The sequence below is a fragment of the Eumetopias jubatus genome, unplaced genomic scaffold, assembly GCF_037043125.1.
Source record: "Eumetopias jubatus isolate StellerSeaLion01/CBP00866 unplaced genomic scaffold, mEumJub1_p1.0 scaffold_7, whole genome shotgun sequence".
In the NCBI taxonomy this organism is placed as follows: domain Eukaryota; kingdom Metazoa; phylum Chordata; class Mammalia; order Carnivora; family Otariidae; genus Eumetopias; species Eumetopias jubatus.
The window spans coordinates 27,280,594-27,304,448 of record NW_028274813.1 but is presented as its reverse complement, the minus strand read 5'-3'; the positions used below and the strand labels follow the sequence as shown (position 1 = coordinate 27,304,448).

At 51.9% G+C, this 23,855-nt stretch overlaps 1 protein-coding gene across 3 annotated transcripts in view; it reads right to left on the bottom strand.

Moving 5' to 3' along the window:
• LTBP2 (latent transforming growth factor beta binding protein 2) overlaps positions 1-23,855 on the bottom strand; it is a 98,276-nt gene that overhangs the window by 58,774 nt on the left and 15,647 nt on the right. For all 3 annotated transcript variants that reach the window (XM_088024514.1, XM_028102098.2, XM_088024515.1), the window contains exon 3: positions 16,775-17,024. In XM_088024514.1, coding sequence (XP_087880640.1) covers positions 16,775-17,024 — 250 coding nt within the window. The remainder of the gene's footprint in view (positions 1-16,774; positions 17,025-23,855) is intronic.

Genomic DNA, 23,855 nt, shown 5'->3' with positions numbered 1-23,855 from the left:
TACCAGCCACTTGTGGCTTTTGAACACTTGGAAATGTGGCTAGTGTGGCTGAGTTTTACGTTAAATCAAATTTAAATAGCCCCCATAGGGCTGGTGATTACCATATTGGACAGTGCAGTATAAAAAATGGAGGAGTCAGCATTGGAATCCCAAAAATCTATATTGGCCTGTAACTATGTGGATAGAGGTCCCCCTGACTACCCTCATTGTGTTCTCTGTCCGCTGAAGGCTTCGCTCTTACCCCAGGCACTAGGGTCCCCCGACTGTCCTTGCCTGGGGGAATCAGCACCCTCCTAAACCCTGCCCTCCTGCCCCCAGACTGCAGTATCTGGCATCAGATGTGAGGAGGGCTGTGGCAGGGAAGAGCCTGGATTTGCAGAGGACAGACCGAGGACCATGCCACAGGGGAGCAGGTTTCAGCAGAGTGTGAGGAAGGACGTTTTTGACCAGCGACAGGGTGACCCCTGAAGAGGCAGGAGCTTTGTGTGCCTGGGATAGTGGAGCTGTTCCTGAGTGCCAGAGAGGAAGCCATAGGCCTTTGGGCTCACGGCAAGCTCGGTGGGGTGGTGCCCGGGGGACCCAGCACCCGCCCTCTGCCTGGCACACTGATGTGTCATCAGCGCCGGCATCCTCACTCCCTGGTGCCCTCCTGAAATGTCTGAGAACTGGCTGTCCTGAGACCTCTTCTGTCGCTCACCCTGTTTTGCCCACCCCGCTGTGTCCAATCCCTGGGACCTCAGTGGTCAGCCGGAGTCCCCAACCCAGCCCCACCTCAGCTACCTGTGAGTCACATCCTCCTGCTCCAAGGTCTGAGTCTTTCTTTGCCCACACCCAGGTCTGAGACTTGGAGATGTGGGACAAAGACCCCAGGGGATGCCTCTGCCAGGTTGGGGGGTGTGTGAAGGGGGCAGAATCCTGGGCGGCGGGGGGTGGGGTGGGAATCTGTCCTGCCTAGTCTCTGCCTGCTCTGCTCTCCCAGCCAGCTCAGGGGGAAACACAGCACCCCTGTTTCCTTGTAGGTAAATAAGAGGCAGAGGCTGGCGGGAGTTGTGCACGTCCAGGGGAATGTCTGCGGGGCACAAGCCCGGCCTGGGGCCTGACCCCCACCTCTAGAGCAGCCCTGAAGTACTAGTTGTTGCCTCAGTCTCCCAAGGGCCCAGAGACCCCGCTAGGCCTCCTCACTCTCCTCCACCCTCTGGACCCCCCACGACCTCATGCTGACAAACCCTTTTACACTGAGCAGCCTGCCTTGTAGGCTGTCAGGCTCCCAAGCCCTGACCCCTTGAAACTCTGCATTCCCTTTTTTTCTCTCCTGGCTGGGTGAGGGAGCAGAGCAGGGGAACCACAGCGGGCTGCCCAGGGCCCCAGAAATGCCCCTCACTTTCTACCCAGCTTGCCCAAGTGTCAAACTGCTAGGGTCATCGCCCTCTCCCTCCCAGCTGAGGAGAGGGCCCCTCCAAGAGTTCCTCCATCTCCCTTTGGGCCCAGCAGACCACCCAAAGTGCTGCAGCTTGGCCAGGAACACAGATCCCCCCAGAGAGGGAGGCAAGGGATCAAGTCTTATATTCTCTTTATATTCTTCATGGAGTCATCACAGTGCTGGGCACACAGCTACTGTGCCCAGATAGGTACCACATGAACTTTCAACTTCTCAGGGGGCTCTTCTGGCCCTCTCTCCCCACTGGAGCTATTTCTCCAGCCCTGGCTGGGCCCGGTCCCACAGCAGCTGGTGCCAGCAGGCAGTCGGAAACCTTTGGCTCCAACCTCCCCTCGGAAGACTTGTCAGTTCATGGGGCACCTGGATGTCATGAATTCATCATTCACCTACTTCCAAGGTGCATTTATGAGCATTTTATAAGGAGCACAGTCCCACATGGGTACTGTGGGAAAGGCATCTTGCTCCCTCCAAGCAAGGAGGCAGAGGGTGGGGAAGGGCCCACTCTTGGTGCCTTTGTGTGAACTAGAAAAGGGGCCCCTCTGGGGATCCAGTTTACAGAAGCGGCCCCATTTCCTTCACGGTGCCAGAGCTGGCTGAGAACATAGGCTAGATTTTAGCCGCTTTCGTACCCTGACCAATATCTTTGTGCAGGGCACAACGCACAAAGCCATACCCAGCAGCCCTGGGACAAGACCCTGAACATGGGTGATTCATGACCATCCAAGAGCAGAAAAGCATCAGGTGCCAAGAGTCTCACAGCTGGATGCACGGCGAAGGCTTTCTAGTGGTTGTGCAATATGAGCTGGAGATAGGGCTCAGGAGGGCAGAGTCCACCCAAGGCAGAGAGAACCCTGAGCATACAGAGACACATTAGGGCATGTGCTATTGGTATTTAAGGAGAAGAAGCCTTGTCTGGTTAAAGGTAAAAGAGAAGGGGCCAGGGATGACAGAAAATAAGAGCAAATAGCTCTACAGTGCCTCACACATCCAGGCATGGTTCTTCCCACTTTCCATACATTAACTAATTTAACCATCTTTAAAAGTAGGAAGTAGGTATTATTATTAACCCCATTTTACTGATGAGGCACAGAGAAGCTAGGTAACTAGTCTAAGGTCACACAGCAATGACTAACAGAGCTGGGAATCAAACACAGATAGCCTGTAGCTATTCTATAGACTATCTATAGCTTACAGGTACATAGATCTATCCGGAGCCTGTACTCTAAACCTCTACATCCTCACGGCAGCTTGAGAACTATGTTTTAGGACTGAGCTGTAGAGCCAAGGGTCCCAGCCTTATCCTGCGTATGTCATACGCAAAGCTTATCGTGCCCTTCATGCTCTCCCCGGAGCTGCTACAGTGGTGTGCGTGGCAGGTGCTCCGGGAGATCAGAGGAGGAGTGGCTCGAGGGGAAGCAGGGGAAGGAAAGAGCTTTAGGCTGAGAGGATTGAGCTTGGACCATCTCCCACAGCCACGAAGAGCCTGGTGTATGGGCATTTCACCACCATCAAATTGGCATGAGATGCCCACCTCCCAAACCCCCGATTTCCCAGCTCATGGTCTTTGGGACCCCTTTATGCTCCATAACACACCCCCATGCACAGAGCTTAGTAGGCCTGGCTTATCAGACAGCAAACACAGGCCTGTGATGTCAGATGAGTTTATCCCACTTTTGGACCTGCCCAGAGAGGCTTACTGGGGGGTGGGGGAGGGGCGGGGGCTGGGTCAAGGATATACTCCTCAGGGGCAGGCCAAAGTCCTGGCAGCCTGCAGTCAGTCTGCTCTTCCTGGGGCTGAAACTCGACCCCAGGACCATAAACAAAAGGAGATTTCTATGAGAACGAGGACCCCAACCTCAGGAGTCTTCAGCATCGTTGCAGCCCAAATCTACCACCTGATTATGTGCCAGACATCTACTATAGGCATTTCATTTTTTAAAAAATTTTTGCGGGCGCTTGGGTGGCTCAGATGGTTAAGCATCTGCCTTCGGCTCAGGTCATGATCCCAGGGTCCTGGGATCGAGTCCCGCATCGGGCTCCCTGCTCCTTGGGAGCCTGCTTCTTCTTCTGCTTCTCTCTCTCTCTCTCTCTCTCTCCCTCTGTCTCTCATGAATAAATAAATAAAATCTTTAAAAAAATTAAAAAAAAATTTTTTTGCTAGACTCTTTATGTTTGATACCTCACGTGATTAGCACAACAACCCTATGATGTAGGAACGACCACCCCCCATTTTAGAGAAGAGAAAACTGAAGTACACAGAGGTTATCACTCTGGCCAGGATCAGCACCGACAGGGAAGTGCTGGGGTGGGGTCTCAAGGCCTGAGCTCCGCCTGCCTTCGATGGATGATATTCCCCACCCTGCTGCTCACCCTTGCCCACAACAAGAAACCTCACTAGGGCCAGAAACAACTTCCTGTGGTCTGGGCAATCTCTCAGAGTCTCTAGGTCTTGCTGCTGCTTTTCTGATGTAAACAAAAGGCCCAGGTAACCCCAGAGTCCAGGGACAAATAAGGGTGGGTGCCATTCATAGAACATGTCAAAGGTGCCAGATGCATTTGGATATATTAGTAAATTCTCCTGACAATTCTATAAGGAAGGGACGGATATCCTCAACTTACAGATGAGAACACTGAGGCTTGTTGGGTTAAATCACCTGCTCATGGCAGGCAGAGCTGTTAAGTGGTAGGGCTGAGATTCAGACCCAGGCTTATCTAACTGTAAGAAATCAATAGTTTCACAATCCCTCCCTCACACACCACTGCCTGCTCCAGGGGCTCTGACCTTGACCCCCAAAAAGAAAGAAATGTGGGATGAATGATTCTCAAGGGCATGACCTGTCTCAGGTCTCCCTGCAGTACCAGATTCCCTTGAGAGGCAAGCCCCACCCTCCTCTGGGTGCACACATGGGTGGACATATTAGGTAGTAGTCAGGGCCTGAGGCTTAGCAGGGCTAGAAGCAGACATGTGGTCGCTCCAGAGGGTTTGATTTGCAGTCTTCATTTTGCAAGGAATGGGGATTTTTCTTTTCAAAAACACTGGACTTCCTTGAATTTTAGACCTTTCACAAATATTTTTTTAGGAGAAAAAAAGAACAAAAAACCCCCACAAAATGCCTGTTGCAGCTACTCACTTCCACAATGAATCACGGACACAAAACCACAGCTATGTGGCTAACAAAGCAACTATGTGTTTTCACATTTTGTTATTGGAAATCATCTAGCGATCGTCACGATGTCATCTGCAGACAGACAGACGCGCATACACACCCCTCTGGGTCCTAAGCAGCCAATCTTACAACTGTGGTTATCGGATGACTTTGCATTTAATCCATTTGTCCTTCCTAATCTTTTTCTGGGAAATTATCTGGCAAGCCTTAAACCTTCCTCCATAGCCCTCTCCAGAGGTGGTGTGTGTGCGTGTGTGTGTGTGTGTGTGTGAGCGCATGCATGGGCGCATGTGTGCACACACGCACACATACACGTTAATGATTAGGAGAGGAGTGCTAAGGCACTGATTGTTAGCTCCACGAGTGGAAACAAGTATACATTTGAGCCCCTTTTTTACTAGTGTTATCATGGTACCACTTTACTTTGGTAAAGAATTTTCACTTGGGAAGCTTACAGTGCCTTTTCTGACAGCGGCAAATTCATTAACTGATGGCAGATTTAAAGATCGCATAACTGGAGAAACTACCGGACCCATAAATCAGAAACTTCCTCTGCGTCCCAGACAAGGGGTGAAACCCGATATACATATATTTAAAAACCTTGAGCTCAAAAGGAGAATTCACAAAGCCTGAAAAAAAATCTCCATTATAATTTCTTAGGTATGTTCTTTCATATAGCTTTCCCAGCCATGCCGCATGCGCGTGCGCGTGCGCACACACACACACACACACACACACACACACACACACACACACATGCACACACACACCCCTCCCCAGAGGGTGACATTCACTGAGTAGCCACAGTTCTGTACAAAGCCACCGGATGGGACAAACCATCCCTTGGGGCATCTGAAAAACAGCACTGACTGTGTTTCCAGACCCTTCTTGCTTCATCACTCCCTAACCTTTTCCTTTCAAACAAAAATCCTAGAGGACTTCGGTCAGCTAAATGCTATGAGTCCAGCCACAAGCTTGAAATGTTTGTTGTTACTATTTTTTAAGCTGGATGCTGGGAACTGCATTCATTCTGTTTTAATGATCCCAACAAGCTGCCTTTGTTCCCCACACGGGGCTGTGCAGAAGCTACTCCAGGCTCTTGCTGGTTTTCTCTAATTTCCTGCAAAGACACTAGATGCCTTGCCTGACCCTGTCCCTGTGGCTCCCTCACCAGGCTTGCTGCTCTGCACCGGCCTGAGCTCACCTGCTCTACAGGCTGTTTAGCAAAATGGCTGCTTGGCAAGGGTCCCAGAGTCTTGAGCAGAGCTGGACTGGAATGGCCCTTCCCCGCAGTGCCACCGTGAGGACTCATTAATGTTCTAGAGATCTTCCACTTGCTCCTCTAGACCTTTCTCCACCCCACTCTGGGCCCCGGGGGGCTCCTTCGCCCTCTGCTTTCCAGTCCTGTTCAGCCCAAGCGGAAACCCAGCAAGAGGGCAGGAGAGGGAGTGGAGGTATTGATCCTCCCAACTCCCTCCTGACAGGCACGGTGGGGCAGGGGATGGGCAGTAGCATGGTCAACAGAGGCTTTCTCCTGTGGCTGTAGCTGCTCTGGTTCCAGTAACCACTGGCACCCTGCCCCTCTAACCCTGTCCGTGCCTTTGCAAATAGACCCTTTATCACACTGTTCCCACTGCATGTGCCATCTGTTTCCTCCTGGAACTCTGATACAGATAAGGAAGAGTATCAGCTCTCGAGGATTGAGCACTTAGCCATGTGACTCAGCATTTTATCTACTTCTTTTATTTTATTCTCAACACAACCTTGTGCGGTCAGCATTAGCATCATCCTTTTACACTGAGACTCAGGGAGGCGAGGAAACACACAGCATCACACGGCTGTGAGCAACAGAATCGGATGAAACAGAGGTCTGACTTATGACTCATGCTTGTAACCACTACGTCATATGGTCCCCATTTGTAGGTGGTGCCTGTTGAGTGTTTTGCACAGGAGGGCCAGGTGACTCGATAAGGTTCCATAAATGGTAGGTTAAAATAACAACCATACCACACACACACACACACACACACACACACACACACACACACACACACACACACACCAGTCCTAAATTCTACTCTAGCATAACTTTAACCCAACACTACCCACAACCCTAAGGTTAAAATCTCACTGTAATACTACACTAAAGTTATCCTCTCTTCTTTCCCTCACCACCACCCTCTTGTGAAATAGAGTATCACCCCAACCACAACCCCAGTCCCACCCAATCCTTACCCAACATTCACCTCTGTAGCCACAATTCTAGGCACCCCATCGGGGTGAGACTAGGGTCAGGGCAGTGGTGAGCACTGGGAGGTCTCTGGGACCCCTCTGCTCCTTGGTGATTATCCCCATCCTGTCAGCAGGTGCAGCCCTGCCACCTCACTCCATTTATACTCCACCACTCAGACTCAACGTGATTGGCCAGAAGACATTTGTGTAACATCTCTTTCCCACATGTCACTGGGCTGGAGATGCCCTCAGTGGTGGTGAGGAAGAGGGAGGACTGGAAGAGAAAGAAGCTCTGTAGCTTTCTCCATCATTGTGCTGCAGGCTGTCGGCAGACGGGAGGTGAGCAGCTCATATCTCAGGGACCTGTCGAGGGCCAGGGCCAGGGCATGGCTGGGAGGGAGCCCTCCTCTGTAATCGCACCCAGGGGAGGTTCTGATAACTGTCAGCTCTGGGGGAATCCTGGAAAAGCGAGTCATGCAGCCTTCATCAGAGATTTTGGGGCTGCCTCAGGCCAGATGTTCACCTTCAAGCTTAACTAGGAGAGAAAGGAAGGCAAGAGCAAGTGTGCAAGCAGCAGACACCATTTCCCTGGAACCCGCCCACTTGTCCTATGTGGAGAGCAAGAGAGGTGTTAGAAGGTGCTGGGTTCCCTTCTTCCCTGAACACTCAGAGGCCTGAGCTTGGCATCCACCAACTCAGAGGTGTCCGCACTGGGCTGAATGCTCCTTCTTCACCATCTCTGGCAGGACCATGAGGCCTAGAGGCAAAACATAGCCAGAATGCATGCCTCGGGCCGCATTTGCCCAGAGCCTGTGTCTTTTTGTTACTCACACATGGCTAGCCAAGACCCTGCCCAGGCCCTGTGAGCTCTGTGGGTCTCAGTTACATACGTGGGTTGAGGAGCTGCATATTAACACACTTCAAAGCCCCAGAGGTCCACCCCCAAAACACCACTACCATTTCAGAGAACTCTAGAAGGGACCTCAGCAGCCACACCCAGCTACAAAGGACTGCTTTGAAGCAACATGCTTTGTGGGGGACATGGGAAATATCTCCCTCCTGAGAAGAAGCCAAGTCCAGGGTCACTTCATACAGCTGCACAGGCTGTGCACTGCACAATTCTTGGAGTACCTATCATAGAGACTATAATGTGATGGCCATCTCCTGTTGTATCCAGTGACTAAGAAGTCCAGCACAGAATGTCTCCCTCCTCTCCCTGGTGGGAATGGAGTGCTTCAGACCTAGCTACTTCCTCCAAGCAGTCTCCTGGGCAGTGCTGAGGGACCCTCCACAAACCTTCATGGGGCCCATCTACACTTGTAGAAGCTCTTGCGAGCAGCAGGGAGAGGGGCGTGGACAGGAAAGGAAGTGCTTGGCTAAGACGCAGATTTTTTTCTACTCTCCTCAAAAAGCAGCAGCAGGGCTTCTGGGGTTTCAGACTTGGGAAAATAAAACCCTCTCCATTTGTTCTGGCTGGAGGCCCACAAGCGAGCATCTCCCTCTGACTACTCTCCTCCAAGCCCTCCCTCTTCCAAACCCACAAGCCCAAGGAGGGGGGTTCATGGGGCTCTTTTCAGGCCCTGGAGACAGAAGAAACTGGAAGGGGACCCCCTTCACAGATGCCACAGTCCTGTACCAGACTCCTGGCATGCCTCAGGGTCTGCTAAGTCTGGCTCTTCCCCATTCTAGTCACCATTAGGGGAGAAGTATTGCCCTAGGCCCGCCCTGGCTCCAGAGCCCCCAGGCCCAGGGGCATAGAGTGGACAGATACCCAGCTGCTGGGAGGACTGGAAGATCCCCTTCCTGATATGTGTCATTCTAGGGGATAGGCTGAGTGTCAGCTCAGAAAGGAAGGGACCAAAGACCATCTTTTTTTGCTCCAGGAAGCCATAGGGAATGTACTGCGATAGGGATGGTCATTCAGTAGATATTTATTTATCGAGCGCTTACTATATACCAGGCACTGTTCTAGGAGATTGGGATATATCAGTGCACAAAGCAAGATCCCTGTCCTTGAGTAGCTCACATTGTAGCTGGGGGAAAACAGATGATAAATACTGAACATGACAAATTAAGTTAATTATAGGTTAGTTAGAAAACAAAAAGTAAAAAGTACTGTGAAAATAAAAAGTGAACAAGATGAGGGGGATTCTCAAGTTGGGGGGTTACAATATTAAGTAATAGAGAGATAGGAGACATCTCCCTCCTGGGAAGGAACCAGGTCCAGGATCACCACATACAGTTGCACAGGCTGTGCACTGCACAACTGTTGGGGTACCCATTGTAGACGCTATGATCCACACCATGAAGTACATTCCTTGGTTTGTGTCCAGTGGCTAAGGTCAACCCTAAGGCTAAAACCTTTAAAAGGTGGTCAGAGAGGGCCTCAATGAGGAGCTTCTCCTGAAAGTCACCCATACACAAATAGGAGGCATAAGCAAATACCCCAGCCCACTGTCAAGACTGCTAACTAACAACACTAACCAGCACTTCCAATAAACATTACAGTTCACAAAGCAATCTTTTGCCCACAATGTTTTTGTTAATCCTCACAACATCCCGGTGAGGAAAGAATTTTCTTTCCTATTTTATAGATAGAGACATGAAGTCTTCGTGAAGTTAAGTGGCTAGCCAAAAGCCACAAAGCTACTTAGTGTCCCAGCTTGGAAGCAAAACTGGGTCTCCTGATTCTTTCAAAATAGTATATTCAAGGTCCTAAGGGTTGGGGAACTCCAAAAAAAACCCCAGGGGGCAAGCTTGGGGCTCAGAGTTACAAAAACAAATCAGAAAAAAAATAAGGCTTAAAAAAAAAGGAGAGAGAGAGAAGGAAAGGAAAGAAGGCACTCCATCCCCAGAGATCTCAAACGCTTGCCTCAGCCTGGACTGAAGTTGCCCTGGCAGGGAGGCGCCACTGCATGGCCATGAGGAAGGCGTGACACAGAATGAAAGACGCAGGCTGCTAACCCACAGGGGGCTCGCTAAGGAGGATTCGAGGTCAGATTGTCAGGGACAGTGAAGGTCTGTCCCGGTGAAGGCATCATGTGTCCTTGTCACGACCTTGGAAATGGATAAAAGGGGAGTAAGCACACATCACCATCTGGGATGGAAAACGGCCAAGCCGGAGGCCAGCATCTGAGACCATTAACTCGACCTCAGAGAAGACCCACTCTATGTCTTTGATTTATAAACGTGGAAACTGAGACCCCAGGAGGCAAAGGATTCTAGCCTTCCAGCATGAGTCAGGCCCTCACCATGTCCCAGGGGAATTGGAGAATTGTCTTGGGTCCAAGGTGCCTTGAATGAGGAGCGAGGATAAACAGGAGCGTCATGTCGCCCCAGGGAGCCAGAGGAGCCGGAGGAGGGCATGTGGCAGCATGTGGACACCCAGAGAAGAGGAGGGGAGTGGCAGGGAGGAGCCTGGAGCAGAACCCAGGCTCTGAGGACCCTGGCAAGCCCTCAGACTGGCCCAAGTCAGCATCTCCCGGGTTCCCAGAACAGACCCATAACCCAGCTGCCAACTTTTGTCCTGCCTCAGTTTCCCTATCTGTAAGTCCAGACGGTGGGGTGGAGAAAAACCCATCCTGGCAAACAGGGTACCTCACACTGATTTGTCAGAGGCATGGGGAATAGAAAGGTAGGGTCAGAGATTTTGCATTTATTGGACCTCCTGTGTGCCAGACACCCCCGACCCCTCCACATATGTTATTTCAATGAATCCTCTCAAGCACCCTATGAGAGGGGCATTAGTTTTCCCATTTCAGAGCCAAAGAAACCGAATTTCAGTGAGGTGAAGTGAATGGCATGACTAGTTTGAGAGGCACCGGGGTTTTAATCCTGCCTGGCTCCAAAACCCAACGCTGTCCCCTGAGACATACACTGGCTGCTTCCTGCACCTTCTCGTTCCTTCTGTTGCCCCAGGTACCTCGTTTCTGGTTCTGGGTCATCGATCTCCTCTTTGCCATTTTGTCAGGCAGCAGGTGCTGCCTTCGACCCCAGGAGAGGGGCCTGGGTCTCCCCTGCTGTGGCTCCTGGTGCAGTGATCTACTTGGGAAGTCACGTCAGTCATCAGCAGCAAGAAAGCAGATAAAAACCCCTGTCCCGGGGCGCCTGGGTGGCTCAGTCTGTTAAGTGTCTGCCTTCGGCTCAGGTCATGGTCCTAGGATCGAGCCCTGCATTGGGCTCCCTGCTGAGCAGGGAGTCTGCTTCTTCCTCTGCTCTCTCTCAAATAAATAAATAAAATCTTAAAAAAACAAAAAACAAAAAAACCCTGTCCTCCTGGACCTGACCTTTCACGGGGGTAAGAAAAACGATAAATCAAATAAATAAGTAAAACACAGAAGACGCTAGTGCAACGGAGACAAATTGCTGGGGGTGGGGTAGGGAGTGTTTGGGAGTGTGCAGTTTTAAATCAGGTGAACAGAGCCCCCCACCCCCACCCCGCTAAGAAGAAAAGACCTGAAGGGGGAGGAAGCAAGCCATGGGAGTATCTAGAAAGAGTGTTTGATGTGGGTTGTATCGTGTCTCCCCCCCAAAATGTGTTGAAGTCCTAACTCTCAACCTGTAATTTGGGGCCTTATTTGGATATAGGGTCTGTGCAGATGTAATCAGTTAGGTTTAGATGAGATTATACTGGATTGGGTGGGCCTTAAATTCATGCACGCCCATGTCCGTGCGCGCACGCGCACACACACACACACACACACACACACACACACACAGAGCAGGCCATGTGACAATGGAGCAGAGATTAGTGTGATGCAGCTACAAGCCAAGGGACACCAAGGATTGATGGGAGCCATCAGATGCTAGGAGAGAGGCATGAAACAGACTCTCTCACAGAAGGAACAACCCAATCGACACCTTGATTTTGGACTTCTTTCCTCCTGAACTGTGAGAGAATACATTTCTGTTGTTCTTAGCCACTCAGTCTGTGGTCATTTGTTATGGCCATCCTAGGAAATACTAACACAGTATTCTAAGGAGGGGGGCTGGCAAGTGCAAAGGCCCTGAGGTGGGAGCATCTCTGGCATATTTGAGGAAAAACCAGCTGGCCAGTGTGGCAGAAGCAGAGTGAATGGGGAGAATGAATGGTGAAAGCTGACATCAGAGATGTCAGAAAGGTTTTGGGGGCCAGATCATGGAGGGCTGCCCTATGACAAGACCCCGACAAGGGGAGCTGTTACACTTCAAATTGGGGGATCCCAGCTGGAATGGGCTGCAGTGGGTGGGTTTGGTTGGCCCCCATGATCTTTGTCCCCTGGTGTTACACCTTTGAATATGTTACATTAAATGGCAAAAGGAATGAAACTCCTATAACACTGTATGTTAACTACACTGGAATTAAAACTTAAAAAATAAATGGCAAAGGGTAATTAAGGTAGCAGGTGGAACTAAGGTTGCCCATCAGCTGACAAAAGAGGGAATGTGTCCTGGAGTGTCATCACATGGTGGGGGGGGCTATGTCATCTGTCATCAGATAGGCCCTTAAAAGTGAAAGAAGAAGGCAGAAGAGTCAGTGAGAGATTCAGCCAAAGAAAGAAGCAGAGGGGAGATTCAAAACATGAAGAGTTCACGTGCCATTGCTGGCTTGGAAGATAGGAAGGTGGCCACAAGCCAAAGAGTAGAGGGGGTTTCTAGGTATTAGGAACAGCCCTCAAGTGACAGATCGCAAGAAATGGAGACCTTGGTCCTACAACTGCAAGGAACTGAATTCTGCCACCAACCTGAATGAGCAAGGAAACCGATTCACCCCAAGAGCCTCCAGGAACTGAGCCCTGCTGACACCTTGACTCTGACCTGGTGAGACCCGCGGCAGATGTTTGAGCCGTAGAGCTGTAGGATAACACATCTGCATTGGGTTAAGTGGCTCGTTTGTGGCAATTCGCTATGGCAGCCACAAGAAACTAACACAGTGGATGAAGACGTGGGGTGTGTGGAGACAAGAAGATCCAGGAGAGAGAGAGACCGGGTCGGTAAAAGAAGGCAGACCCGAACTGCCTTCTGGGGGAGCAGCCCACGGAGAGCCACCAGCATGGGGCCCACAGCTTCCTAGACATCTCCCTACCAAACCCGCTTAGCACCATCCCCCAGGCCCGTTGTTGCCCAAGTCAGGAGCAAACCTGCTTAGAATGTCCCCAGGGCCCAGCCTCTAGGTCCTCTAGGTCAGGCTAAGGAGCAAACCCCTTGGAGGTGCCTCCCATTCTGAGAAACGATGCGACACCTCCCCTCGGCCCCCTCTCCCATAGGGCTGGTAAGAACGGTGCTGGTGGAACGAGCCAGCCAGCCAACCAAACCCACTACTGGGGTCACGGTGGGACCTGCTAGCCTCCCCTGAGGCTGGGAGGGATCTGACAGCTCCCCGGAGCGGGTCCCTACACACACGCAGGCTCCCCAGGTTTTGTCTGCTCTTTGCCACCCAAGAACCCCTAACAAAAAACAAAAACAAAAAAAACCCAGCCTGCTGACGGCCAAAACCTATTGAGGATTAACTCCTATCGGGCACTATACTAGACTAAGTGTTCTACTCACATGGTCTCATTTCATCTTTTCTGTACTCCTATCAGGTGGGGAACGATTGACTCAGAGAGGTTAGGAAACATGCCTAAATGTCACACAGCTGGTGAGTAGTAAATCCAGAATTGGACCCCCAGGATTATCTGAATCCAAAGCCCAGGCTGGACCCTCACTATTCAAAGTGGGGTCCGTGGACCGGCAGCCTCAGCACCACCAGAGACCACATTAGAGCTGCTCTCCCCTGCCCTACAGAATCAGCAGCTGCCTGCAGGCAAGTTCCCAGGTGATGCCCATGCCCGAGGCAGTTTGAGAAGCGTGGATGTAAAGCAGGTTTCCCAGGCTGGCTGCTCCTGGGTTGTTGTGACTGCCCCAACCTCAACCTCATAAGGCCTGTCCCCAGCTGCCTGGTTCTGGCTCCCGAGGCGGGACAGGCCCTCTGCCCAGGCTTGGGGAAGAAGCCTGGACCTGTGTCTCAGGGGGAGTCTCCAGGCCCCTGCAGCCAGCCCAGGCCACAGCCGGACAACATCAACCCTTGTCTGGCTCTCCTTAGGGCATGCTGCTGTGGCTGCCTGAGACTCTCCTGGCCCCTCCCTTTTTACTTCCTTCTGGAACGCAAGGCTCTTGGCCTCAGTCTAGTGCTCTCCTGAAGGGGGTCTCTGGCATCACCAATCCTTGCAGTGTCTCCCCTCTCTAAATATTTTGGGCCCCCCTCTGGCTTCTAGAATGCCCCCTGCTTCATGTCACTCCCTCTCTCTGGACACCAAGGGCCAGTGCAAGTTGCCATCGGGAAAGAGGCCAACGGCTGCTTGGGGAACGTAGCCAAGCTCACAGGAAATGTCTGACACCACCAGGCAAGCGGGATTTGGCCTCTCAAAGCAAAACACAGCTGGGCCGACAGTGGGCCACTCGGACTTTCCCAGATTTCATGGCACCGAGGTCCCAGGGCAGAGACAGACCGGGCCGGCCTGGAGGCGGCAGCCCATTCACGACATCACAGTAGCCCCTGGCGAGGGAGCCATTGAAGCTGGAAGAGGATATCCCTGCTGTGGGCCACCGACCTCCCTGGGGGCCCTCGCCCTCCACTACCTCCTGCACACAGTGACTCCTTTGCAGGGGAGGGAAGGCTCCCGCAGCTCCTCCTCTCCCCAGCATCGGGTCGCATCCATTCATTCATTTAGCTTACGTAAATTGAGCACCTACAGTGAGCCAAGCCTGTTGTTAGGTACCAAGGCCTGCACGAAAGAGCAGGACATAGTCCCTAGTCTCCAAGAGCTCTTGCTGCGGGGAGCAGAGGAACAGACCACCCGGAGGCAGAGTGTAGGGTGCTCCGTCAGGAAGCGCAGAGCCCCCTCTTCCTGCACTCGGAGCAGCACAGGGGCTGTTGCCCTTGGTTCTGGGTACAGGGTGAGGGTTTGACAGTGGGTGGGCCTTTTCTTAGGTAACTCTATAGTTTGGACCCAGTGAAGCAAATGGGGATTGAGCCTTTTCTCTTTTTTTTTTTTTTTAAGATTTTATTTATTTATTCATGAGAGACAGAGAGGCAGAGGGAGAAGCAGGCTCCCAAGGAGCAGGGAGCCCGATGTGGGACTCGATCCCAGGACTCTGGGATCGTGACCTGAGCCGAAGGCAGACGCTTAACCATCTGAGCCACCCAGGCGCCCGAGCCTTTTTTCTAAGCTAAGACTATGGGAGGAGCTTTGGGGAGATCCAAAGAGAGAAGGAGTCTCTGCCTTCCAGGGCTCAGCCCACACAATCTGATTGCAGAAAGGGCGCAGATCCACAGGGTATGCGCTGCAGGGGGGTCAGAGAGCTGGGTGGAAGTGATTAGGGGGGCTTTTTGGAGAAAGTGGTACTGGGAGGAGTGGGCTGAGCTGGGCAGATGGGGCAGGGGCTATAAAACAGCTCTGACTCAAGGGTGCAAGGGAGAGAATGACCTGCCAAGCAACTATCCCCCATACTCACTTGTGTGCATACACGGGGGTTCCATGCATTATAAATGGAATGAATCCTACAAGCCAAAAGAGAGCTTGCAGGGGAATGCTTGCTCCGTCCTGCCCTTGGCTGACCCTGGAGCTGGTACCTCTGGCGGTCTTCCAGGTGCCTTCACACCAGGCCCACCCACCTTGGACCATTGGCTGGGACCAATCATCACAGGGCTCAGGCCCTGCCCACCTGCTCACAGCCGATCCCAGGCCATCCACCCTGGCCCCTGTGTTGTCTACCTGGCCTTCAGCTCTGCCCCCCCCTCTCTGCCCCAGCATTCCAAGGCCTTGGCCAAAGGGTTTGGTTCTTCTGGTTTTGATTTGGATCTCCCCACACCTCAACCAGAGTGCATCCCTCTATTCTCTGTGCTTCTGGCTACGCTTGTAAACTATCTGCTTGGGTGCTTGGGGCTCTGGGACCCCACCTTACTGAGACTCCCGTTGCCCCCTGCTTCAGAGCTGTAGGATAATCTCAAGCTCCTTTCTCTTCTCTCCTGAGCCTTCCCGCTGGGGCCCTGACCTTGAGGCCAGCCTCCTTTCCCTGGTTCTCCTGGCCTCCCAGACGACAAATTCTTTTTTCCCTTAGTTCAGCAAGACAAGGTTGCAACCTTTTAGAAAGAACATCTTAAGTAGGAAGTGAATGGAAAAACTCGCCTGAAAAAACAAAAGGAAAACACAGCCCCCTAGAAATGGACCAGTTTACAAAGTTCAGATTTCCTGTCCAGAGCTACAAAAAGTCTAGCCAGGTTGGCTGGCAAGCAGGCCAGGGAATCTTGCCCGTGAACGTTCTCCTTGCCCACATTTTATTCTACACCCTCCCCCCACATGCTCCTGCGATTTCCTTCAAGGACAGAAGTTATTGCTGGGCAGTGAGTGAACTGAAGGGCTTCTTTGGGTAGAGGGGGCCTTCCTGCATGGACCACAGGCAGAGGAGGAGGGGGAGGGGGAAAACATTTATAAAGAGTTTACTATGTACCAGCCACTGTTCTAAGCACTTTCTTTATATTAACTAACTTAATCCTTACAACAATTCCACGCTTGTGATGATCATCATTGTCCCCACCTCGCTGTGAGGAATCAGAGAGGTAAATAAATTGCCCAAGGCCACCCAGCCAGGAAGTGGCCACGACAGGATTCGAAACAAGAGAGTGAGAGGGTTTATGCTCTCTTCAGCTTCCTCCTAGGACCTGGAGGGTAGCGACTCCATCTCCCAGCTCCCCTGGCCACCCCAGCCTGGCAAAGCCTGTGCCAACCCCAACACTCACCTCCCTGCTCACTCACGGCCCCTGTGGTCAGGGCAGGGAGGGGTAGGAGAGCAGGGAGGAGGAAGGATAATTCTGGTCTTCTCCACCAAGGTCTTCACCAAATGGTCCCGAGGAAGAAGCCCCGCTGGAGAGGGACAGTGCCCCTGGATCCACTGTCCCACCGAGGAGGGGACTCACCTGGCCGGCGGCAGTTGTGATGCCAGTGACCGCGCCCTGGGGGTTGTGGTGCTTTCTCCGGCAGCGCTGCTCCTGCGAAGGTTAGGGGACCCCTCGGCTGCACGTCGCGGTGCTGGCCTTGAGTTCTGGGGGTCGAATTCCTCCTCGGGAATGACCTCCTCACAGCGGGCTCCGCGGAAGCCAGAGCGGCACACGCAGAGCTGGGGCCGGCTGCAGGATCCCCGGTTCTGGCACGGCGGCTGGCACACAGCTGGGGAGAAAAGGGAGAGCGGTGAGGGCCGGCGGGGGCAAGGGGGTTGACACCTTCCTGTCAGGAGGGCCGCCTGCTGTGTGCCTCCCCCCCCCCCACCAGGCCAGCAGGAAGCCCAACTCTGGCCTCAGAAAGCTCCCTGGGCCCATCTGCCACCGCTCCACCTGTCGGTCCCCAGGGTGGGGTTACCCTGTCATCTCCGAACAGCCCATCAGGGACTGAGTGACCAAAGGTGTCGAGCACTCCCAGCAGGACACCTGACTTTGTATTGTATGCTTGTGCTCACTTTTAGCTGTCAGCCCCTCCTTTCAGACTGAAAGTCCCAGGGGGCAGATGTTTTGTTTTCTTCCCTCCAGTCGCCCCAGCACTTGGAATAGAGACTGACACAGAGTAGATTTTCAATAAAGAATGGATGAATGAATGAATGAATGAATGAATGAGTTTTTTTTAATGGGAAAGGGCTCAACACTGGCCTGAGAGTCAGGGTGGTGGGGGGCTGAGTGGTTGGGGTTTTCCTGTTTTCTGTGAGCTGTGTGATCTTGATCTCACTGAGCCCCGATTTTCTCATGAATCAATTGAGGGGCAGGCTGGGGAGGCTGGGGGGCATCATAAGGGTTCTCAAAGCTCCCACCCTCCTGAGCAAGTGCTGGAGCCCCTGACCAGGAGCAGGAAGGACTCTGTCTCCCAGGCCCTGGGATCAGCCTGGAGGCAGAGTGGGGCTGGAACTGGGCCCCTTCCTCCAAGCTGGTGCTGTTCTGCAGCAATGGGTCGGCAGCGCCGTGACTTTTCACTGCCCTTCCTCACCTTGCCGAGTCTGGAGCCCCCTCCAGTGACTAACAGCCATGGGAGAGAGAGTCCTGTGCAGAGAAACACACTGGGCGGCAGGGCCCTGACCCACTCCTCCCAGGACCTCCTCTGGGGGACACGGGGGAGCCCAGGAGAGCATGGTCAGGCTCATGTTGTACCCTCTAAATCCAAGGTCCCCTCCATCTGTCACTCATTCATTCAACAAATATTTGCTGAGCCCCTACTGTGTACTAGGCACTGGGCACGAAGTCCTTGCCCTCCTGGAGCTTGCAGTCCAGTGGGGGAGACCAATGGCAAATAAGAAAATAGCATCAAGTTACCTTGGGGCAGTATCTCAGGCTATGGAGACAAACAGGGTGATGCAGTGGCCCGCGCCTAACATTAGACGGGAAGAACAGCCCCAGATAAAGCTCTGGGGCTGGACAGAACATGGTATGTTCGAGGAGGTGCCAGAGGTCCAGGGAGGCTGGGGTCTGATGATAGCAGGGAGCACTCAAGGTCAGGGAAACAGAGGCGGATGATGCAGACCCTCGTGGGCCTCAGTTATTCTAAGTGCATTTGTAAACTCCCAGGCGTCACTCCCTAGCCCCTGAGCCTGGGATCACTTGAGCTATACTCTCGTCTCTGACAGCAGGCCTGGAATCCAAACCATGGTCGGTCTGAAGAAATCTCTCCAAAATTCCACTTGGCCCACGCCACCTCCTTCTCGGAGATACTCACTGGCTCCCGGGTGCCTCCAGGATTCAAGTCCATAGACTAGCACTGAACACCTGTGTCTGATCCCCCTCTAAAGATAAATCCCTCTAAGTCAACCTGCTGCAGCCAGACTGGCCAGTGGGTATGGCTCTCTCTTCTCTCTGCCTTTGTGTGCACTGTGTCCCTTCCCTGGAACTCTTTCCCATTGCTTTCCACTTACCTAAGTCCTACTGTTCCTTCAAGGCCTCCTGCCCATCCCTGATGACCGCCTCCAGCCAGTGCGCCCTCCTCAGAGCAATGAGGAACCGCACTCACTGTGCACACCACACATCGGGTACGCTCCAAGGGCCGCAATCGGCGTGATGGGTTTTCCACATACGTGACTCAATTCCCCAGCTACTATGATCAGGCCCTGCAACTGCCCCTTATACCTCTTTGCATCCTTAGCTCCCAGGATATGCGTAGCAATGATGCAAGAACTCCTATTTTTATTGTGGCAGCTACTGTCTATGGAGCACTTATACTCTGCAGGTACTGCACTTTGCATGTACTATCTCATTTAACCCTAACAACAATCCTCTGCAGCGAGTGTGGTTATGAGTCTCATTTTATAAATAAGGCCTCAAGCTCAGAGAGCTTAAAAGCTTGCCTGAGGTCACCTAGCCATCAGTGGTGGATCTAGGATTCAAATCCAGGTCTGTTTGACTGCAAAGCCCAGGTTCTTTCCTCCCCACAGCCTCCCAGCAGGGCTGGTACGGTCCTTCCTCCCTACCATTTCTGAACCTTGACCCGGAGCCGATGATGATGAAAGGTTCTGTTGGCTTCCAGTCAGCCACCAAATGCACCTTTGCAGGTGGTGGAGACTTCAGGACCCCATCCCTCTCCAAAGCCCACACCAGAAATCTTAGATGATGATGGACCATGTTTACCAGCTCATGCATTTATTCGGTGAACATTCTGCTCACTAGGTATGAGCTCAGCCTGTGGGAGAAAGGGCCCCTCTCATTTTTTTAAAGATTTTATTTATTTATTTTAGAGAGAGAGGGCATCAGTTGGGGGGAAGGGAAGAGGGGGGAGGAGATTCTCAAGCAGATTCCACACTAAGCACGGAGCCCAACTCAGGGCTAGATCTCACAATCCTGAGATCATGACCTAAGCCTGAAATCAAGAGTCGGCCGCCAAATTGACTGAGTCATCCAGGTGCCCCGAGAGGACCTCTCAAGAAGTGTACTGTGTCAGGGTGCCTCAGGTGATTAAGGGCCTACCTTCTGCTCAGATCATGGTCCCAGGGTCCTGGGTACAAGCCTGGAGTTGGGCTCCCTGCTCAGTAGGGGGTCTGATTCTCCCTCTGCCCCTCACCCTATTCATGCTCTCTCAAATAAATAAAATCTTAAAAAAAATGCACTGTCTCACACGGAAGAAGGGAAAGTCGGGGAAGGCTTCCTAGAGGAAGTGATGCTGATCAGAGACACAAAGGATGAGTTGATTGGGCATGATGTCAATCAAGGGCAATCTGCTCACTCAGGGTAGAGTGGGGGAAATAACAGGTCTCACTTCAGGATTCCAGACATGAGCTGGATCCTGATGCCAGAGCATTTTCCTCAGTGCCTTGGCATGACTTCCTGGCAAGCCCCAGGTCTCCAGATAAACAGACCATGTCAGAGAACTGTAAACTTGAGTGCTTCCCCAAAAACAAAGTGCCACAATGGCAGGATTTGGGCCTATGGCCTGGCTGCCACTCCATCTGCCCAAGCAGACTTGGCCCGCACCTGACCACCCACCAGGCCCCATCACCACCATCACCAGAGACCAGCCTGGCAGCCAAACCAAGGCTGGTGAACACTGGGGAAGCAGGTTTGCCCAGGGCAGGTCTTGGCCCTGCTTTAGTATTGGGAGGAAGCAAAAAGGGAAGGCCTGAGTGGTTTCCCATGAACACTGCATGACTGCAAGTCTCTCGGACCAGGGTTGGCAAACTTCGGTGGGTGCAATGAACAGCTCGTACAAAATGGGTGGTTGGGGGAAATCATAAAAATAGCTTTTATATACTTATGTAACACCATGGTAAATAAAAGTTCTAAAAGGCTTCCAAGCCAGCCCAATTTGTTGATGGAAAAAACCTGCTTGGGAAGATAACCTTTCTGGATCAACCATTTTTGAAATTGCACAGAGGTCAGATTTGCCAAGGAAGATCCTCCAACAAGTGTCAGGTTTTCTGAGGTGTTGAGCCAGCTCTCGCCCATTCCATCTGCATCCTCTCTCAAGCTGTACGTGTTTTAGCAAGATGCAGGGAACCACCGGACATCCTCACTAAAAGTGGTCATGCTTTTGTTCTGAGCCGAGCATCTGCATCATGAGTCTGGCACATAAACTCTTCTCTTCTCTCTCTCTACTACCCTGAAAATCACCCCCAAATGGCTCCAAGTGGTGATTCCTAGGGCCCATCTGTCAAAGGATACATTCTTATGACAGTTTTTACTGGTCTGAGTTTTTGTGTAATGCTATTTTTCCCATTTAAAAAGCATCCTTTATTTTGAGATTGTGTCTTTTCTATTTTTTTTTTTTTCATTAAAAGTGATGGCAAATGGTAATTTGGATTTCTAACATCCTCACTTGGCAAAATGAAAAGCTGCCAACTGTAGTTTGGTACCTGTGGTGTATAGGGATATTTTATGGGTGCATGTAATCTAAAAGTTTGGGACCCTTTGGCCATAGTGGTCATGTGGCCTCTTGTTGAAAGGAGACTGAAGCAAAACATTCCTGTCAAATGAGCACAGATTTCAGAGCTGAAGTACCAGAAAGGAAACCATCCATGTCAGAATGGCCGATGGCAGGGGCTGTTGCATAAAGCAAAAAAAAAGGAAATGCCGAGGGCCCGGGGAGGGGCAGTTCCATGCAGTGCTATGAGAATTCTGAGAGAGAAAACTCCCAGCCATGGCCAGCAGGGAAACCTTCATGTTTTGTTCTTGGAGCCCCATCTCTCCCATTTTCCCACGAGAGCAGAGATCATGCCTTATCCTTGAGAAATCAACCCAGGATGGGGTATATGGCTTTAGTGTGTATTCATTGATTAATTATTGGTAAAGGTTGTGGAGCAGGATGCCCTGATGTCCATGTTTAGCCATCGAGGGCACATCCTTCCCCTCCGCCCACCCGGCCACTCCCCCACCAACCAGAGGCCACCATCCCCAGACAACCAGCAAGCGAGGCTCTATCAGCCTTCCTGTGCTCACAAGCCAATGCCAGCTCTTAGCCATTCATAATTTGGGCTCCTCCTGAACCCTGGCTTTTCCACACTCTCCTGGCACTCTCCTCCTCACTGAGGATTGGACATGTGGAAAGTTTCAGCCTTGGGAGTTCAGCTCTGTGCAGTTAGCAGGATGCCAAAAGAGAGGGGAACAAAAAGAAAACTCCCGAAATTGCTTTGAAAGTAAGAAATAGAAGGTATCGTTCCTCCAACCCCCCACCTTCTGGCTGTGCCCCTTCTACCTTCACTTGGCTCCAGAACAGTGGAGCAGAGATTTGTTCAGATTTTCCACACAAACCCCTGCCTCTGGGAGGAGACCAAACTCAGAACGGGCAGGCCTGGAGGGATTCTGGAAATAGCTCTCACCGTGTGGCCTGCTCCTACCACCCGCTCAGAGCCTCTGTGATCAGCTACTTGGTATCAGAAAGAACATGAGGCCGGGAGTCAGGAGGATCTGGTTTGACCCCAGCTCAGGCACATCCCTGCTGTGTGACCTTGGACTGGTGCCTCCATGATCTCGTCTACAAAATGGGGCTGAAAATTCCTGCCTCAAAGAGTTATGTGAGTTGTAAGAAAGATTGTGGCTGTGGAAGGGCATTGCATTCTCCAGGGCTGTGCTATGAACCACCGTCTTATTTTTTCTTTTTTGGTGGGCAGCAAGGCAATGTTTATTGAACAAGAGTAGAAAGCTACCAGAGAGGGAGGGGGCCTGAGAGGGTTGCCCCCAGAGTTTCTAAGTTTAGGGGTTTTTATGAGCTCTTCAGTGGAACTTTCTTAAGCAATCAGGGTGTGCTGAGTCATGCCAATCAGGGCTTTGGTCATATTATCTGTCTACCTATTAGGTTAATATCAATGTGCTGATGGTCTCTTTTTGCTGACATCTGGGGGCTTATGTCTTAACTGCCCTTTGCCCGTGATAGGGACAAGTGCTTTGTGGTTAATTGTCTTATTTTAGGACATTTTGCAGAAGTCATGTCTGCAAAGGCTACAAAACAGAATGCTAGTGAGGATGCACTCCAGTCTAATGCTGTAGCCACAAGCTGTAGGAAGCTATTTAAAATGAAATTGATTAAAATAAAATAAAATGGTGCATCTGGGTGCCTCAATTGGTTAAGCAGCTGCCTTCGGCTCAGGTCATGATCCCAGGGTCCTGGGATGGAGCCCCATATCAGGGTCCTTGCTCAGTGGGGAGCCTGCTTCTCCCTCTGCCTGCCATTCCCCCTGCTTGTGCACTCTTTCTCTCTCTCTCTCTCTCTGTCAAATAAATGAATAAAAAATCTTTTAAAAAAGTGTAAAATTCAGTTCCTCAGTCACAGTAGCCACATGTGGCTCATGGCTACCATGTTGAACAACAAGCTATAGAACGTTTCCATCAGCACAGAAAGTTCTATTGGACTGCATTGCAAAACTTTAAGAAAAACCACCATCTCTCTCCCAGCGGCAGAGGCAAGCTGGCCTCTGGACTTCTCTTCCACCACTGTTTTCCCAGGGAAAGGCAATGTCAAGCCCTGGTTAAAGGGATGGACCAAGCCCTCTGGTGCAGAGGCAGGGCTGCTTTTCAGGTGCCGAATACAGCCAGTCCCCTCTCTATCCCTACCCCCACCCCCACCCCCACCGCCCAGAGATACCTTCTCCCTCCATCTGTGACCTATTAGATGAGGCACTGACTTCAAGATGGGTCCCTTAACCCTGTGTCTCCTCTAAGACCTCCAGCACCATCCCCTCTTGTCTGGGAGATGAACCTTAGCTCCAGATTGGACTCTGGCCCCAGCACGCCCACACCTGAAGCTCACCTGCTCCCCAGATGCAATCTCCATCTTTCTTAAAATCTGTGTCAGTGAGACACAAAGAACTTACCCACTGAGTTAGCGGTCCCTCCCTCAGGATGGGGCCCTGTCCCCTTCCACATCCAGAGGCCTATGCACCCTGAGTATTTATCTCAGCCCTGCCTTGGGCACCCCACCTTAGGCCTCCACCCAGAGGTTTTGGTTAGCCCCGGAACTCTCTTATAGGGGTGGGGTGTCCACTTAGGCCTTCAGCAGTTCCTCCACAGCCTTGACCTCTGGTTTCTACAGAAAGCGGCC